Source organism: Urocitellus parryii, chromosome 8 (assembly GCF_045843805.1).
Source record: "Urocitellus parryii isolate mUroPar1 chromosome 8, mUroPar1.hap1, whole genome shotgun sequence".
Lineage (NCBI taxonomy): Eukaryota > Metazoa > Chordata > Mammalia > Rodentia > Sciuridae > Urocitellus > Urocitellus parryii.
In genome coordinates, this window is record NC_135538.1 from 82,246,118 (window position 1) to 82,265,898 (window position 19,781).

A 19,781-nucleotide genomic window follows, 5' to 3' on the forward strand; every position below is an offset into this window, starting at 1 on the left:
TATTCAAATTTTTTATCATTTATTAAAAAACAGTAGTTATAAGCAGAGCAGGAACAGGTTTGCAAAGTCTTAAGTGCTTAGAATAGTATTTGGAAGTCTTTAGTCCTGTATATAATACATGAATGGCACATTGTACTTTGTAGTGTGATGAGCATTACTTAATTTTTTTCAATGCCTTTTTTTCATAATGTCAAGATCAGATGTTAACAATAGAAGAAACTGGAAAATTCATAGCCGTTAACACATGCTCTTAGAAAAGAGAACACTTGAAATCTTGGATGTGCATAAAATAAATAAATGTATCAAATCTTATTGTTTTGCATTAATGTTTTATTGTTTCTCTTATGATGATATTAACTGACTTATATTTTTATTTTGTAGCTTTTACACTGAGGATATTGGGATTATTTTCTCTTTCCAAAGCACCCTAGCTTTGTATCAGTGTTTGTGCTTGTCTCTACAGCTCTCAATTTGTATATTTGTGTACTTTTCTAAATTGCCTTCCTTCTTTCTTGATTCTTTAAATGTGCAAACTTTACCATTTGTATTGATCTGATTTTTATATATGGTAGATGATAAAGTTAAATAATTAATAACTAAATAATAGTGTGTCAGGTTTTTAAAATATTTACTTTATAAAGGTGTAATTTTAAGAGTCATGTATCTGGCCTTCATAATATATGTAATAGTTACCTGGGAGTTTAATTATTTTAAAAGATACCTTTGGCTCACTAAAACCATTTCTGGTTAACACATTTAATCAGTCCATCTCAAACTTACCTGTGAACTGCTATTAAATATTACAAAAGAATGCAATACCTTATCTTTAGATCACATTACAATTTTATTGAAATTGTAAATGCTGTATTGTTAGACAGCTCTGTATTCTCATTTATTTCAGCTCTTGAGTGTGTGAGCTTTTCAAATTTATAATGGTGATCTAATTCAGGTCTTCAGGTTCTATATCTAAGGACAGGAAATATAGTCAAAGATGAAGGAAAGATTTGCAACTGAAATAATCTTTGAAGGAATTGATTCTGGAGAATGTTATTTAAGACTAATAAGTCATACTTGCATATTTATAGAGTCTTACACTCTAAATCATTCAGTTGAGCTGCAGTATCACAACAGGCAGTATGGAACACCCAGTTGGTGGCAGAGGCGTGGCTAGGGAGAAATTTGCTTCTCACTATCTAATCTAATGATTGTTGCGTCAGGGATGGAGTGTCTCACCAGAGCTGAAGCAGACATTGTGTTGCTTGTGGATGGATCATGGAGCATCGGCAGGGCAAATTTTAGAACTGTGAGGAGCTTCATTTCTCGTATTGTGGAAGTCTTTGAGATTGGCCCCAAAAGAGTACAAATTGGTAGGTTCTGACAATACTGATGACATTTAGACATTTTCATGGTGTTCTTTTATATGCCCTAACGTCAATGGTATTATTTTAGCTCTTGCTCAGTACAGCGGAGACCCCAGAACAGAGTGGCAATTAAATGCTCACAGAGATAAGAAGAGTTTGTTGCAAGCTGTGGCAAACTTACCATACAAAGGAGGCAATACTCTCACAGGTGAGTGAAGATGCCCTGATACTCTTTCAAAAGTTCATGCTTTGGTTCAACATGTGGATGAGAAGTGATGTGACTGATTCTCTTTTAAAAATCCCACTAGGCATGGCTTTGAATTTCATTCGCCAGCAGAGCTTCAGGACCCAAGCTGGCATGAGGCCTCGTGCTCGCAAAATTGGTGTTCTCATTACTGATGGAAAATCACAAGATGATGTGGAGGCACCTTCCAAGAAGCTCAAGGATGAAGGCGTGGAGCTGTTTGCCATTGGTAAGTGCTAGAGTGAGCAGCAATGTCCATGGGGTTGCAAAAGTGCTGAGGACATTTGAGAAAAACAAACAAACATATATTCTCTATCACATAATTCATCAAAATGATGTGCCAGAAAGTGAGTTCACATTCTTCTTTTCTCTTTGTAATGAGACACAACTACATGGCTTTTCAGAAGGAAAATAATGGATTAAGAGAAAAAAATGTAGTATATTAATAGGATTCAGGAAAATTCCTGTTTGATTTTTCACAGAACTATATTTATCTTTGAAATCCATTATTTTGCTTTCCAGAAAAAACATCAAAAAGACACTTTTTGGTGAGACATTAGTGCTAGAAGCATTTAGAAAAAGGCAGTTTAGAATACTTTTCAGATGATATTATTATTTTTTTATTTCTATTTTATAACTGCCAATAAGAAATCATTCTATCTTTTTATACCCAGACACACACACACACACACACACATATTTCGTTTTTAAAAAATCTCTTTTTATTTTTTGGTTTTCTAGGTGTCATTTCAGTCTTGAAGAAAATAATAATATATTCTAGTTAATAAATTATTAACCTTCATAGTTGGCCTAATTGTCATTGATTTAAAAAGTTCTAAAATATTTGCTTAATTTATTTGATTTTTTCTAAGAAGTGCTTTTAATTTATCTATCTATCTATCTATCTATCTATCTATCTATCTATCTGTTTTAAGGTATTAAAAATGCTGATGAAGTTGAGCTGAAGATGATTGCAACTGACCCCGATGATATCCATGCATACAATGTGGCAGATTTTGAGTCCCTCTCCAAGATTGTGGATGACCTCACCATCAACCTTTGTAACAGTGTAAAAGGGCCAGGTAAGTTTAGTCCAGGGGTTCTCATCTTCAGTCCTGTTGATATTTCTTTCTAGGATGGAGAGAGGGTGGTTTTATGCATTGTAAGATGTTTACCAGAATTGCTGGCCTTTGCCTATTGGAAGCCAGAAGCATTCCTTGAGTTAAGATAATTAGGAATATCTTTATGTTTATGTATGGTAAGCACCCAAATTGAAGGCTTTCAGAAAATTAATGATAAAAATTATGGTGGTCCTTAATATATGAGAAAAACTTCTTTTAAATAAATTTAGATTATGATAAAAACTTTTCTTCCTTAATTTACTCTGATTTTTAAAATTTGTTCTAATTAATTGTACATGACAGTAGAATGCATTCTGACACATCATACATAAATGGAATATAACTTCTCATTCTTCAGGTTGTATATGTAGGATCACACTGGTCATGTAGTCATATAGGCACAGAGGATATTAATGTCTGATTTATTTATGCTTCTTATCCCCAATTTACTCTGGTTTTGAGAAAATTGCAATGAATATAACAAATAATGTATGGTAGAAGTGATTCAGAGGCTTTGGGTACTGAGGGTGCATTTTTTTTAATGTTTCTTCTTGATTTTCTCCAAACTTTTGCAGATTTTCTCTATTGTCAAATGTCTGCTGGGGGTGGGTGTTGGGAATTGTTCCCAGTTGAAAATCACTTTTTTAGCCCCTGATTTTTTTTGTGATTGTTTCTTGGAAAGGCACCAAACTAGAAAAGGGCTTTTAGCTTTTCCAAGGATGTACTTTTTGCATATATGCTTCCACCTCCAGCAAAATACTCAAGGAGAGAGAAAGAGGAGTCAGGGTGAGGGGTGGGGAGAGGTGAAGAGACCTGTTTCCTTTTTTGTGACTATCTCTTCTCTAGTAACTCTAGTTAAGTATTGTTATGTTGCCATTAGATGGTGTTTATAAACTTTGTTGTCTAAAATTGGTACCTTTTTTGATTTCCTAATTCAAGTAGAATGGGAAGAGGGGTCTTATATCTGATTATTTTTTTTTTGCCTCAACTATAGATGGTTATGCTTATAACACCAGAATATAAAAGGAAATTACTAATCTTAGGATTTGGACTTTTAGAAATTACATAATTTCTTTTTACCAGTGAGATCAAGTTAAAGTACTTGGTCAGGATAAAATGGTTAAATACGTTTTTAGGGGTCTTTGAGAGATATGGATAAAAAATTAAAATTTAGAAATGAAACTCTAGAACTGGATTTGTAATAACAGAGGATGGTGCAGAATGACTATTATCTGTATAAAAACAAAGGTCAAAACATGGTAAACACCACAATGGTTGTTCTTTTTGAAAACCAACAATAAAAATTATGGTTCTTATTTTATGAGAAATTTCCTTTTATGAATATGTAGATTATTGTAAAAACTGTCCTTTAACTTATTCTGGTTTTGGAAAGGTTGGAATGAGTTTAACAAATAATGTGGTAAAAATGGTTCATGTGCTTTGGATACTGGGACTACTTTTTTTTTTTTTTTTTAATGTTCCTTCTCGAGTTTCTCTCTCCAAACTTTTGCAGATTTTCTCTTTTGGATTTTGAACAACAGACTGACCTTTTCCCTGGAGAAATAGACCAGCTGGGCAGCCAGAATTTGTAGGCTCCTGGCTCTGGATTAACTGAGAGAGTTGTAGTTTTATTCAATTGAAGAGAACTTTGAGTGGGGATGAAAACATCTTTTATCTGTTTTCCTTTATTTTTTTTTATCAACTATGTAATAGTTGCATTCATTCTAGTTTCCCAGACAGTAAAACTGCTTGATAATTTTGCAAGCTTGACTATGACCCAAGTACAATAAAGGTTAGGATACTAAGAATGGAAATGCTCTCCCTAGTTTTGGCTTACAAAAATTGAGAGTTTATATGAAAATGATTTGCCATGCTCAGAGAGGCATTGAACTAATTCTTCTCCCTTTAAATTATTATTTGCATTGAGCTTGATACTTCTATTTTCTTTCTTCTTCTTTTTTTTATTTTTGAAGTATTAGGGATCAAATATTGGTCTGAGCTATCCCCCAGTCCCATACTTTTGTTTCATTAATATTTATTTTAGATATTATTATATAATTTTATTTCACCTGTATCTACATGTGGGAGCAAAATCACAGGCAGGTGGGCTCAGTGGCACATGCCTGTAATCCCAGCAGCTTGGGAGGCTGATGCAGGAGGATTGCGAGTTCAAAGCCAGCCTCAGCAAAAGCAAGGCTCTAAGCAACTCAGTAAGACCTTGTCTTTAAATAAAACAAAAAACAAAAAACAAAAAAAAAGACCTGGGGATGTGGCTCAGTGGTCAAGTGCCCCTGAGTTCAATCCCTGGAACCTAAAAAAAAATAAAATAAAATAAAAAAAAATAAAAAATTCACAGGCAGTAGAATGTTCCTCAATGGTTATTTTTTGTTGTTGTTGTTTGTTTGTTTTTTAAGTGCTTCATACTAGACTATTGCTGAGCTACATCAAAGCCCTGTTCCCAAATTTTAAAACCACATTTATTCTTATGGAACATAACTTTTAGCTAAAGAGATAAGACATGAAAAAAAATTACATACACACATATAAACACTACAAAGTGATAATGAGGGCAGAGAACTCTGGCGGTGTCAATGGTGATAGAGACAATGGAGAAGCTAAATTGTCAGGACCCAAATTCTTTCTTATTATCAATTATATGTATAAGGGTAAAGGTGGAAGGAAATATTCGAGGATGATGCAGAAATTTGGGTCTAGGTGATTTTAACTGGTGGTGTCTTAAAGAAGAAGAGGATGAAGTTTAAGGAACTACCCATTTAGAGTGGTCTTATGGGCAGTGGGCCTCTGTATTTACTTATTATTTACTTAATATGTGAAAGGAAGTGTGTGAAAGCTTAAAAAAAAAGAGAGATTAATACTGTTTCAATTAAACTTCATCACCTTGCTGCAATAATGAAAAAGCACATGCACTTTATTTCCACTTGTAGGTGACTTGGAAGCTCCTTCCAACCTAGTGATTTCTGAGCGAACTCATCGTTCCTTTAGGGTGAGCTGGACGCCCCCTTCTGACAGTGTGGATAGATATAAAGTGGAATACTACCCTGTTTCTGGAGGGAAACGTCAAGAAGTGAGTAAACAACACCTAATTCCACTCTTTTCTCATATTGAGATTGGGTCCTCAATAGTGCTCTGGGAAAACTACTGGGTATGGGGCAAGAGGGCTGTGGAGAGGGGCAGAACTGAGTTGGGAATGGTGCTTTCTGTTCTTGGCGAGGCATACGCTTCCATTTGAGCTTAATGAAAGGGAAAAAAATTTTTGATTAAATTATTATGGTTTCTAAGAATTGTAGAATATCAATGTGATTTTTAAATTTAAAATAATTTTAGGATGCCAATTTGTTTGTGAGTTTGTATTAGAATCATGGAGTTGATAAGGAACATTAAACATAATCTAGTTTTACAAATGGAGCCACCGTATGATCCAGCTATACCACTCCTTGGTATTTATCCGAAAGAATTAGAACACAATAGAGATACAGACATGCCTGTGTTTATAGCAGCACAGTTCATAATAGCCAAGTGTCTGTCAACAGATGAATGGCTAAAGAAAATGTGATATATACACATATACAGAGTGCAATTTCATTGTCATAAGAAAGAACTAAATTTTGCCATTTTCAATAAAATGGGTGGAACTAGCTGAATAAGCTAGACCCAGAAAGACAAGTATCATATATTTTCTCTCATATGTGGAAGCTAGAGAGAAAAAGGAAATATAAGGGATTCCATAAAGCTAGAAATCAGAACAATAGGGTGAAGGAAGAGGATGGGGGAGGGGGAAAGGGAGGTACTGTCAATGAAATTGATCAAATTATGTTATGTGCATGTATGAATATGGTACAGGAAACCTGTTGTTCTGTACAACTAATATTCACCAATAAAAAAGGATAAACCATAAAATTATAATTTAAGAATTTAGTTTTACTCACTTATTTTATAAATAAGGAAGTAATACTTGGGAGAATAATTGATGTTAATTGTCCAAGATTTCATTGTAACCCAATTGTTTCCATAAATGGGGGACAATGGCCCCATTGAAATATAATTTTCAAGCTCATGGCAGTTAACTACAGTAGAAAAGAGGAAACTGGTTTAAAAATATGTTGCTATTATTTTTTATTGACCTGCCCAGTTTTATGTGAGTCGACTGGAAACTAGCACGGTACTGAAAGATCTGAAGCCTGAGACTGAGTATGTGGTCAATGTATATTCTGTGGTAGAAGATGAATATAGCGAACCTCTGAAGGGCACAGAAAAAACCCGTAAGTCAGATTTTAAAAAATCCCAAACACACATTTTCTCATTGTCTTGTTTTCCAAGATAAAGTAGTCATGGTCTATGTGAGATTTTTGCTAGCCTTTGAAATCATTTCTTTATTCAGTATTCATTGAACAAATATTTACGGAATGCATCATCATGCAGGTGCTCAAAAAACAGTGGTTTTTCTACTCTTACTGGCTGTTCATGCCATCACAGGATCCCACTGGTGGGAGGTGGCCATGGCCATAATAATATACAAGGAAAATCCTTCTAATATTGTCATACATTTCAGGGACTTCCTGATTACAAGAAAATCTCTTAAAATGAAAATATACCTTTCAGGGGGGTAATACTTACAACTTGTTACATAGTAACTATTTATTGAGGAACTAAGCTCTTCAGGGTCAAGATACTAAAAAGTGCCATGGAGAGAGTACAGCGTAGGTGAGGAAGAGTTACTGTGCAGAGATGACCTATTTTACCTCTGCTGATTGCCAGACCTCCCTGCTGGTAACAAGGTCTGCCTGTTTTGTCTGGCCTCTGTACTTTGCTTTGACTTTGAGTGAAGCTTTTGGGGGAGGTATTTCTCGCTCCTATTCCTGGTAGAGTTCCCAAGGCCATATGAAGTTACTCTTTCCTTGGTTAGATATTAGGAACAAGAAAAGATTGTTTTTTTTTTTTTTTTGTATTGGGAATTAAACCCAGGAGCACTTAATTATTGAACTACATCCTCTGCCCCTTTTATTATTTATTTTGAGACAGGGTTTCACTAAGCTGCTTAGAGCCTCACTGTTCCTGCAGCTGGTCTTGGATTTGTGATCCTCCTGCCTCAGCTTCCTGAGTCACTGGGATTACAGGCATGCACCACCATGCTTGACTGAGAAAACTGTTTGAGGAGTGAGCATCATTGTTTTGTAGGGCAAGAACTGATAGCACTTACTGCTCAATTCCTGAGGTCCTTATCTCTTCTCTTTATATTCAATTATAGGAGATGGGAAGTAATGCATTTTATAGTTGGCAGGATTATGCGATAATTTCTTTCTTTTTTTTAGAAGAGAGAGAATTTTTTAATATTTATTTTTCAGTTTTCAGTGGACACAACATTTTATTTTTTTTATTTTTATGTGGTGCTGAGGATCCAACCCAGCGCCCCATGCATGCCAGGCGAGCTCGCTACCGCTTGAGCCACATCCCCAGCCCCAAATTTCTTAAAACTTTTAAATCAATCTTTGAATAAAAAATAGTTGAAAACTATATGGTATTAAGTGAAGAAGAGATTGTAAATTTGTTACGCTGCCTCATGAGCTTATCTTTAAAAGCCTATGAATCTCCATGTTCCAGTTATTAATGTATAACATGCTCATTTTAAATGTAATTTTTAAGAAAGATGAAATAAACTGTGCTGATTACTATGTCTGAAGTTCTATGATTGAAGAATAAAAAGAGCCAACTTGATTATGTTTCAGAAAGGGAGATTAAAGTCTCAGAAAGTTATTATCTATTTTGGCTTCTATAGGAACCCACTGGAATGTCCTTTACAATCTAAACTTTTGAATTATTTTTCCATTTACTAGTTGTCCATGCAGTCCTGAGTATTAAGTGCAATGTGCAATGAGATTGGAATTTTTGCGTGGGGGAAGAGGATTATGTTAACTGTGATTTATTTCTTATGAACCCATTCTCTGTTTAGTGCATACAAATATGAATAAAGTAAAAAACAAAGGTTAAAAATGTAAGTGGAATGAAAGGAAGTAGCTGATATCTGATTTACTTACTTATGATTTTGATTTTAATAGTGCCTGTTCCTGTAGTCAGCCTGAATATTTATGATATTGGTCCCACCACCATGCATGTGCAATGGCAGCCCGTGGGAGGAGTTACTGGCTACACATTGTCACACCAACCTGTTAAAGCCCCAGAACCAACCAAACCCAAAGAGGTGAGACATTTTTTTTTTCATTGCTGGGCCCTTCTGAGACTTTACAGTTTTACAGTCTCCATTATACTTCAGTTACTTATGAAATATAGAAACAGAAATATAGAAAATTAAGTTTGTAGCCCAAAACACCTTTTAGAAAACATTGGCATGAAAAAAGAATGCAGGGGCTAGGGATATAGCTCAGTTGGTAGAATGCTTGCCTTGTGTGCACAAGGTAATGGGTTCAATCCCCAGCACCTTGCACACACACACACAAAAAAAAAAAAAAAAAAAAAACGAAAAAAAAAACCAACCCAAGTGTATTTCTTATAAACGAAAAATAAAAGCTGTGTTGCAATCTAGTGATTACAAATAGGCTTCAACTAGATATCCCCAGGAAATGGAAATATTTGATTTGAACATTTAATAAGCTGCTTGGCATTTTCATATGTAGATGCGTGTTGGGCCAACAGTGACTGATGTGCAGCTGACTGACCTTCTTCCCAATACTGAGTACGAGGTCACAGTTCAGGCTGTCCTCCACGACCTCACTAGTGAACCTGTCACCGCTCGGGAAGTCACCTGTAAGATGCTGCTAGTTTTCCTTCCCTTCTTATTGCTATAAACTTGATGTTCATTAGAATATTTCTTTTACATGATGCTATCAATGATTGGTTATTCATGTGTAAGTTACAGAGTTGTTACTTTAGACAAATGAGTTTGAGAATAAATACTTTAATTCTAGGTTTACAATAGAATTTTAAATAGATTCTAGGATGCACATTTTTTTTTTCACATTTATCATGGCTGGTATTGAGAAATGTTTTACGATCCATAGTGTATTACCAAGATGTTTCTGTCAAGCCACAGAACATGAAATAATGGTGCATCTTAAAATTGATGTTGTTTTAGACTCTTGAAATACACTTTGTAGGAGAATGACAATATTGGGTAAGTGAGGTTTTGGAGGAAGATATTCAGGGTTAAGATCAAGGTGTTTCAAGTTCCTGGCAAAGTAGAAACTCTACTTCTCATTATTTACCTCCTTCTTTTTAAGATAAAGTTTGTTGGATTTGGTAAAAGATCTATCTATCTATTTATTTATTTATTTTGATTTCCCTCTAACCATTTAGGCTTCTGTAGCTTTTCTTGGAAGCTCACTGGGTACTTACTGTTCTTTACTCTTGTAACTACTTATTTTTCTATCATACTCTTAAGGGAGCATAACTCAATTTTGTTATCTATCATAACTGACTTAAATATCTGATAAACAAACATGAGCTATACATTTATGAGGAACTGTGATTCATTATTAAGGCTGAGCAGCAAGTTATTTAGAGTGGAAGAAAATTAACATAAATAAGAAGTTAGTATTGTGATAAAATATATCTTATTTTTAAAGTCTTCATAGGAAGTTCTTTCTGGTAGAATGGTGGCCCTTTTATCATTATAATATTTTTTTCAGTTATTTTGCTGCACATACTTTTAAGTTTTCCCCAGACAACTTCTTGAAATTTTAGTGAATGATTTGGAGTTTGTGGTTGAGAGGCACATCTGGGTCTCATATCTTATGCTTCTCCAGTGCCTTTACCCAGACCTCAAGATGTGAAACTCAGAGACGTGACTCACAGCACGATGAATGTCTTGTGGGAACCTGTGCTTGGAAAAGTCCGTAAATATATTGTTCGATACAAAACACCAGAAGAGGATGTCAAAGAGGTAGGTTGAGAATTAGAAAGGACATGAAATATTTGCTTTCTCAGAAGGCTTAACAAAATAACTTCATAAATTATAGATGACAGTGGGACTTAAACACTTGTCCTTTTACTCATATGGGGTTGAAAACTTGTGATATTAATAAAGCACTTCTTGAAAATCATAACGTATTGGTCTGTCTTGGATGTAGTTCAGAAATGTTTTGCTGTGTGATATTAATCTCAAAAACAGTGTGGTCTTTATTCCTTTGTAGATAAAGAGCTATAAGAATTTAAATGGTATTTCCTTCTCATCCCGAGGCCTTATATGGTGCTCTCATTTTATGAATGACTAAAAAATGCCATCATGTTTCTAAAAATAAAAGATATTAAAAAGATGCAGGAGAGAAGAATGGAAGTGTGTCAGATGATGGGAAGATGGGACAGTTAAACAGGACAGAGAGGAAGGAGTAATATGTTGTCCCAGAAGAGCACCCCTTTAGGAATGATCTTTTTTGAGATAACTTGGGGATGGAGAGCTCTTTTCAGGACAACTTGATTCAAAGAGGGAGCAAATAGAGTGTTTTTGGAACACGGAAATAGTTCCTCTTAGCACCCAGGCATTTGTAAATGCTGCTAATTTGTAGATTATGCAAAAGTTAATTTATACATATGCACACAACCATGTCATTCTAGTTTCCATTTCAAGATCTAAATGGGTTTCACAAGATTCTTGTGCATAGCAAAAGAGACAATGCATAGGAGAACATTCCTGAAAGAAATAAGGTGTAATATGAAGAGAGACAGGTGAAAAATGGTTAGGTTATGTAAATCCATATGCAGTCATCATTTACCAGTTGGGTCAGATCTGACTCTCTAGTACATACATTTTTTCCCCCACTTTGGAAACATTTAGACTGTATCTGGTTCTCTGAATTCTTATACAAATTGAAGCATACTGCTGCTTTTTTCTTACAATAATTCTTATGTTCCCGTGTTGAGAGTTTTAGTAAACAATTGAGAGATTCTCAAATCAAACCCTTTGTAAAAATAGCTCTGCTGCTCTGTTGTTATTATAGGTCGAGGTGGACAGATCACGGGCCAGCACCTCCATTAAAGACCTTTCCTCACAAACCCTATACACAGTCAGTGTTTCTGCAGTGTATGATGAAGGGGAGTCTCCTCCAGTGACTGCTCAAGAGACAACCCGTGAGTTGTGCCTCTGCTTTATTGATACTTGGAAAACAATACTCTGCATTCATGTGTACTGCAACTTACTGGGGCATTTCATTTCTTAATGTTCTTTTTGCTAGTATTTAATGCTGCTTGGGTAGATTGTCATTTTAATAATTAAAAACATTTTTTTTTGGTACCAGCAATTGAACCCAGGGACACTACACCACTGAGCCACTTCCCCAGCCCTTTTTATTTTTTATTTTGAGACATGGTCTTGCTAAGTTACTTAGGGCCTTGCTAATTTGCTGAGGCTGACCTCAAACTTGCCATCCCTCCTGTCTCAACCTCCCAGCTCACTGGGATTACAGGCATGTGCCACTGCATTCAATTTAGATTGTCTTTTTATTCATCTTCTTTGTATTCATTCCTTTATTATGCTATCAGTCACTTTCCTTAATTTCTCTTGCTACTTAATTGGTGTGTGCGTATAGTGGGGGGGGGGAAAGCATATTCTAGATGCATGTTGGACATTTTCTTTGGAAAGTAGGAAGTACAATTTTGAGATCTCATTATTTGCAAAGTGATATCAGGGTAACAGAAGAGAAGTAAATTTTTAATTTTCTTTTAGTACTAAGGCTTGAATCTAAGGTCTAGCACATTGCAAGCAAGTACTCTAACTTTGAGCTACATCTCTAGCCCTTTTTAATTTTTATTTTGAAAAAGGCTCTCGCTACGAGAACGTGTGATATTCCTGTCCTAGAGTCCAGGGAAGCTGGGGTTACAGTTGTGCACCTCCATGCCTGCTTGCTTGTCTTTTAAATACCTATTCTGTGTTCCCTTTGGTCTCTCCTCATGAAGGCAGAGAGGTTTATTTTTCTCAGCTGCATGTTTCCAGGGCCTGGCACATAATTGTTTATTCTAGGGCTCAGCATACAGTTTTCTAATTTAATGATTAACCTGTAATAACCTAATCCATTGAGGGCTAAAATTATCGAAGTCTACCCCCAGAAGTGTTCCAAACAAATATAATGGGAGCCACATAAGTAATTTAAAAATTTCTGATATCTGTATTAAAAAGATAAAAAGATAAAATTAGTTTTAATATGTTTTATTCAACCCAATTTAACCAAAACTATTATCATTTTGATGTTTCAGTTTAATTATTAATGAAATTTCACTTTTTTCTGTAAGAATTCTTTGAAATCCAGTGTGTATTTTTATACTTGCAGCACATCTCAATTCAGACTAGCCACATTTTAAGTGCTAAATAGCCACATGTGTCTAATGGTTTCCATAGTAGACAGCATGGGGCTAGAGAATTTAAATGACTTGCATGGCCTCATTTTGTAATCTAGAGGTGGGATTAGTCTGGAACTAATGTTCCAGTGCTATAGTCTGGGACTTTCACCTCCTATCAAATATCCCCTCATGGTTCTCAGTAGCTTCTTCTTTAGTGTCCAGCTGTCTACGTCTGATGAGGGCATCTTGTCAAATGACACAGCCTGCCTCCTTGCTTCAGGTATATCCACTCCTCTCTTTTTGACTCTGCTATTTTTTTTTACTATGGGATCTCTTAGCAATTTTAGTTGTCATCTTGGCATATGTTTTTACCTGGTAAGAATCAAGGCTAGGATGAGGATTGATGTATATGAGTAGATTGGCAGCTTCGTATAAACATAATAGGCATCTTAAAGAGAAAAAAAGTCAAGAAAAAGGCTGATGAAATAGTAATTAGTATTTCCAATATATGTATTGAGTCCTTAAGATTTCCAAATATATTTTATTTTGAGATAGGGGTTTCCTATGTTGCCTGGCCTACTTCAAACTCCTGGGATCAAGTGATCCTCTCCTCTCAGCTTCTAGTATCTGGGTCTACAGGTGTGTGACACTGCACCTGGATCTAATAAATTTTGATATATGCAAAGTGCATCCTTAGTAACTGGTTTGTTTTGCAGTTGTGCTTGTGGACACAGTATAGCCCCCTGATCTATTGCAATTGTTCTTTCATTGTACTTAGGAACAAATTTTTGATGGCTCTGGGTTTCGGTTACCAGGAGATAGGAAAATAATACATAATGAAAGCCTAGGACCATGGCAGACATTCCAGACTGCTTATGCTGCAAACTGACCAGAGGGCCTGGCCATCCGAAGGACTGTGTGATAGAATTTTAGCAGTTATCAGGGCCTTTGGGGTTTCTCTGGATTGGGTCAGTATGATCAGTTTCATGTCATGTTTAGGTTTAATGATGTGTGGAGAAAAGCATGTGCATTGCTTACTTAGATCAAAACATGTTCAGAGTTTCTTTCCTCCTAGGTTTGATTTGATTATATGTTAGGGTAGGTATGTTCTGACCAAATGTCAGAGTGTAATATGTTAATGGTGTTTAAAAATCAAGGTAGACATTCTCAGTTTTAAACTACAGTGATGTATATGTTTCTTAAAAAATAAAATGAAGCATTTTCTTTTGGATATTAGAACAACAAGTTCTGAAGTACAAATGAGTACCTATTTCTATTAGCATCTTCTTGAAGTGTAATATAGCAGCCTGCTTAGTTTGTGACATTCTTGGGTAAGAAAAAGGGTCTCTTAACTAGGAGTCCATGTCTGTCCCTGGGGGCTCTGACAGACTGGACAAGGTTTGTGAGCTCTCTGATATTATGTGACAGACTTTTGTTCTTTGTATTTTTCTGTTTCACCAGAGTCACAGGATTAGAGATCGAAAAGGTTAGAAACCAATGAGTTAGGAGAATATTATTAAGTGGCATCTTTAAAAATATCATCATTTTACCTGGAATGGTGGGACATGCCTGTAATCCCAGCAGCTCAGGAGGCTGAGGCAGGAGGATCACCAGTTCAAAGCCAGTTAAAGCAACTCAGTGAAACCCTGTTTCTAAATAAAATACAAAAAAGAGCTGGGGATGTAGCTCAGTGATTAAGTGCTCCTAGGTTCAACCCCTGGTAACCACCTGCCCCATCATCATTGTAATAGAACGTCAATAATAACTTATTAATATCCATACAGTGCTTGCCCTATATTGTATTTATTTTTCAAATGAACTGAATTGGTAAAATATTTGGTTTTAAAGCAACATAGTTCATCAATTTCTGCACATCTATTAAAATAAACAAAGCAGTTTTATTCTATTAAAAGAAATTGATACTACACTTAGTTCTGCCTTTTATTTCATGATAGGACCTGTTCCAGCCCCAACAAACCTAAGGCTTACTGAAGTAACACCAGAGAGTTTCAGAGGAACTTGGGATCATGGAGCTTCAGATGTGTCTCTCTACAGAATAACCTGGGCACCTTTTGGAAGCTCGGATAAGATGGAGGTTAACACACTCTCTTTTTCTCTGTCTCTTTCATGTCCCATTTAATTATAGAGAAGCTTATTTGAAATGTGCATTATTTCTATTGCTAAATAAGCATCCCTTTCTACTAGTGACATCTGAGCTCATGGCATGCATTAAAGCAGGAGGAACATCTTTCTAAATGATGTCAATGAAATGCCAGTGTGTATCATATAAATGGAGACTTATTGTTGTGAACACATGTTTTTGTCTTCTTTCCCCAAGACCATCTTAAATGGAGATGAAAATACCTTGGTGTTTGAAAACCTGAACCCCAACACTCTCTATGAAGTTTCCATTACTGCCATCTATCCTGACGAGTCAGAGAGTGATGACCTGAGTGGCAGCGAACGCACATGTAGGTGTTCAGTTTTTAAATAGGACCTTGATATTTTAAAGTTCATTGTTAAAAAGTAGGGCTAAATTCGTAATGCTTCCCCAAATTCTGTTTTCTTTTAGTGCGTTTGATACCCTTAACAACACAAGGTAAGAATTTTAATTTGTTGAGTTGTTTGAGTGAACAAATAATAAATGAATGAATGATATGGTAACATACATTTTGAATACACCTTCTATTTTTTAATCGTAAGTGTGAAGACCAGGGTCTCTTTTAAATAGGCTTTTCTTGAAAAACTTGGTTTTACTACTACTTGTTGAGGATAAGGAGTGTATTGGTTAGCATCTAACTCATATCAGGTTAGATGACTTAAACAACAAAAATTTATATTCTCTTAATTTTGGAGAATGGAAAATCCAAAATCAAGGTGCCAGCCCATTCTTTTGTTGATGAGGGCTCTCTTTCTGGATTGTGGACAGCTTCCTTCTCCCTCTGTTGTCATATGACATATATAGAGAGGACAGTCTCTCATGTCTCCTCTTATAAAGACTAATTTCATTTTGAGGTCTCTACCTTCATGGCCTCATTTAACCTCAAAGACCACATCTTCAAATACCGTTGTATTGGAGGTTAGGGTTTCAATGTATGGAGGAACAAGGTTTGGGGGAACTCAAGCATTGAATCCATACCATGTAATCATTTAAGAGATAATAACCATCTGTATTATGAGCTTAAATTTAATTCTACACCTCGAGGTACACAGCTATATCAATTTCCTTGGGAACCACACATATTTTTTTAGGGAGGCCTCGTTCTGTGTGCTTACTCTGTCTTTAACAATCCTCTTTCAGCTCCAAAAAGTGGTCCACGAAACCTTCAGGTGTACAATGCAACATCTAACAGCTTGACTGTTAAGTGGGACCCTGCTAGTGGTCGTGTGCAGAAATACAGAATCACTTATCAGCCTTCAACAGGGGAAGGCAATGAACAGACGGTAATTTGTTTTTCAAAAACTACAACTTGGATAAATTCTACCTATTCCTTTTCAAATTCCTTTCACCCTCAATGTGAATTCATGCTTATTTAAAGGTTAAAAGATTTTCCTGTATTGAATGGGGTTATTTGACCCCTTAGCCAGCGCTCACATCTGGAGGGCATCATGGAGACCCAGTGGATGTTCTCACAGGGGATGACAGTTGCTCTTCATAGTAGCTTTGGAACATTGGGTACACACTTCATTAATAATCCTATTAATGCAGGATTATTCATGAAGATATCAAGATATGTTCAGAGTCTGTGTAGATCTTCAATCTATCTCTCTCTAACTTAATCAAGCACTGAAAATTTGCTAAACTCACCAATAAAGTTTCTTTTCTGTATCCCTATTTTTCTGGATTTTGCATGTCATGGGATGTCTTCTAGATCTGAACTAAAAGTCCACTCATCTAATTCAAAATACTTACCATTTTTATATTATCCAAAGGGAGGTACATAAGAAAGATGATAGAACTGCAAACTCAGCTGCTGTCATCTTTATCTTCTGAGTCCTCCCTTAATTAATTTACCTTCTCCCTTTCTAACTTTAGCTGTCTGCCTTTGGGCTTTTTACCAGCTTTGCCTTTTAAGTGCATGAGTAGAAATGCATACATTCTCCTAGGTCAGGAAGCACCACAATTTTTATACAAATAGGATTATACTGATGTTATTTCAGATACCTTCCTTGGTGAGATCTAGAACTTTGCTGACTTTTTTTTTAAAGATAGGTATAATATTTTCTTATATAGCCTTAGAGAGACATGAGTTTTTAATTTAATTATCACACTTGCTGAGCATAAGCAAATGGTGCATACTTCTTATGAGTTCAAGGTGCTAGCAGAGGTTGAGACTGTCAGTGATAAGAGTATGTGTTTAGAGCCCTCTGCTCCTCCCTGAATGGGTTTAACTGGATCAAAAACCTTCCCATCTTGTTTCAGTGCTGGTCCGTGAAATAAAATAATGAAGCATGAATGCTGGAATTATGTTGGAGAGTTCAATGAGAGAAGTAGGAGACACCTCTTTACTTACTCATGAGAGTAGTTCCCCTAAATAGATGCTTTCCAATGTGTTATATATCAAAATTTTACGAAAATGGCTGTACTAATATTGATACTGCTCTCCCATAACCTCAAATGTTAAATTTTTTGAAATTTGCCACTTTAATTCAATTCGCTCATATTTAGGATGACTGCCGTGATTCACTGAGGTTTTCTCTGGAATTCAGACTACTTGAGTGGATGGGTGCTATGTGTGAAACATCTGGTCTGTACTAGCACATCCAGCCATGTACATGTGCGCTCATTGTGGGCAGCATGCCATTTTCATGCGATTTTAATTAATATGGCATAAACATCTGAATTCGGTAGACTGTTAACAAATCGAACAAATTTTCTTTCAACAAGATAGCTAGATGGCCTTGAGCAATGAATATAAAACTGCAGACTCCCTAATTGGAGTAAATTGAGGCGCTTCATACCACAAGGGTGGTATCATGGAGACCACTAGGAACCCCTGCCTGAGTGTGGCTTGGCAAAGGGTCCAGTCACGTCGTTTACACAGCTAATGCTGTTAGAGTGGCAGTGTTTGGGGGAAACACCAAGAGCTTTAGATCTTTTGCTGAATCATTTTAATGTGTTTCTAAAGCAAATAAAAAACATCTGTGAAAAAGTAAGAATAATACAGAATGGTGTGGAGCTTCTAAAGTTATGCAGTTCTTTGGTATCTTAAAGTTCCTTTGTAGCTCACTTAAGATTAATGCCCCTTTTTTTGAAAGAGTTCTGTGAAATGTGTTTTGCATGAAATTTTGCAGTGCTGGCTGCTAGCAAGTTGAAATATCTTTTTGAGGTCACCGGTCTGAAGCTTGGAATCCTTTTAATGATTTGAGGTGCATACTTTACATTTAAAAGTATACCATAAATTATATTTAAACCTTCACTGTGGTACATGATTCCAGAAGTTGGCAGGGGTCTCAGAGTGTTCCCTAGTAGAAGGAATTTTCTGACATACTAGTGAGATGGAGAGAACAAAGCTAATGCTTATTAAGGCCTGTTTTATTTAAGACCACCATAGGAGGACGACAAAATAGTGTGGTCCTGCAGAAACTGAAGCCTGACACTCCTTATACAATCACTGTGTCCTCCCTGTATCCTGATGGTGAAGGTGGCCGGATGACTGGAAGAGGCAAGACCAGTAAGTAAAACCCAAGTTCCTGTAGCTTCTATAATAACTCCTATTGGATTGGACTCTCACTTTTATCTGTAAACACTGGGGTGACACAGAGTTTTCCTAATTTTTAAAAATAGTATTGATTGCTTTTAACATTCTTTCTTGGAATTATCTCCTTCTATTGATGAAGAAAGATACTTTTACTTTTTAGGATTAAAAAAAAAGTCACTGGGGCCCAAATGTCTTGTGGATAAATGAGACATGTAAGAATTTGTGGGGTGTCTGCTATATTAAGGGTCCCTTAACTCGTATTTCAGGTGTGCTTGACTTTTGGGGCCATACGGTGGTGTGATTTCTGTTTATTTCAGAACCTCTGAATACCGTGAGGAACCTAAGAGTGTATGACCCTTCTACCAGTACCTTGAATGTTCGCTGGGACCATGCAGAGGGAAATCCTCGCCAATACAAACTCTTCTATGCTCCAACAGCAGGCGGCCCAGAGCAATTGGTAACTATTTTCTAGTTTTTTAAAACCACCTCTGGCTCTTTATAAGTAGAACTGAAGGAGTTAACTATTTGCTTCAGAGCTGAAGAAATTCGTATTCATGTAATAAGATTTGACAGAGGGTAAACAGTTGGTGCCTTAGAGTCTGGGGAGTAGGGGAATTGTGGGAATGGGGATAGGAGAAGAAATAGTCATTCTAGGAAGTTTGAACAAAATGAAGTGAAGGCATAGAGAGAAATCTTTGTAACCTCTTGTAACAGTTCACTTGTGGGAACATTATTATTTCAAAATACTTCAAAACTTCTTGACTTAGTCTTAAACTGGTTATGATAGTGTTTGAAGTATTATTTCCTTTAAAAGTTTTTCAGACTTAAAGTTTTTTATTAAAATCTTTAGGTACCAATCCCTGGGAATACCAATTATGCCATTCTTAGGAATCTGCAGCCAGATACTCCATACACAGTTACAGTAGTTCCTGTCTATACAGAAGGTGATGGGGGGCGCACATCAGATACTGGAAGAACATGTAAGTCAAAAAGCAGGAAAAAAAGACTTTTCATCATAAATTTTGCTTTTCATTCTAAAAGTCATCTA

General features: G+C 36.0%; 1 protein-coding gene across 1 annotated transcript in view; it reads left to right on the forward strand.

The window, feature by feature from the left end:
- Col12a1 (collagen type XII alpha 1 chain) overlaps positions 1-19,781 on the forward strand; it is a 109,994-nt gene that overhangs the window by 42,758 nt on the left and 47,455 nt on the right. The window contains exons 18-34 of the mRNA XM_026409531.2: positions 1,218-1,367; positions 1,450-1,569; positions 1,670-1,834; positions 2,541-2,687; positions 5,672-5,811; positions 6,877-7,006; positions 8,801-8,943; positions 9,377-9,506; positions 10,505-10,641; positions 11,696-11,825; positions 14,987-15,126; positions 15,370-15,502; positions 15,604-15,630; positions 16,333-16,475; positions 18,577-18,706; positions 19,051-19,190; positions 19,584-19,713. Of these exons, the coding sequence (XP_026265316.2) occupies positions 1,218-1,367; positions 1,450-1,569; positions 1,670-1,834; positions 2,541-2,687; positions 5,672-5,811; positions 6,877-7,006; positions 8,801-8,943; positions 9,377-9,506; positions 10,505-10,641; positions 11,696-11,825; positions 14,987-15,126; positions 15,370-15,502; positions 15,604-15,630; positions 16,333-16,475; positions 18,577-18,706; positions 19,051-19,190; positions 19,584-19,713 (2,235 nt within the window). The remainder of the gene's footprint in view (positions 1-1,217; positions 1,368-1,449; positions 1,570-1,669; positions 1,835-2,540; positions 2,688-5,671; positions 5,812-6,876; positions 7,007-8,800; positions 8,944-9,376; positions 9,507-10,504; positions 10,642-11,695; positions 11,826-14,986; positions 15,127-15,369; positions 15,503-15,603; positions 15,631-16,332; positions 16,476-18,576; positions 18,707-19,050; positions 19,191-19,583; positions 19,714-19,781) is intronic.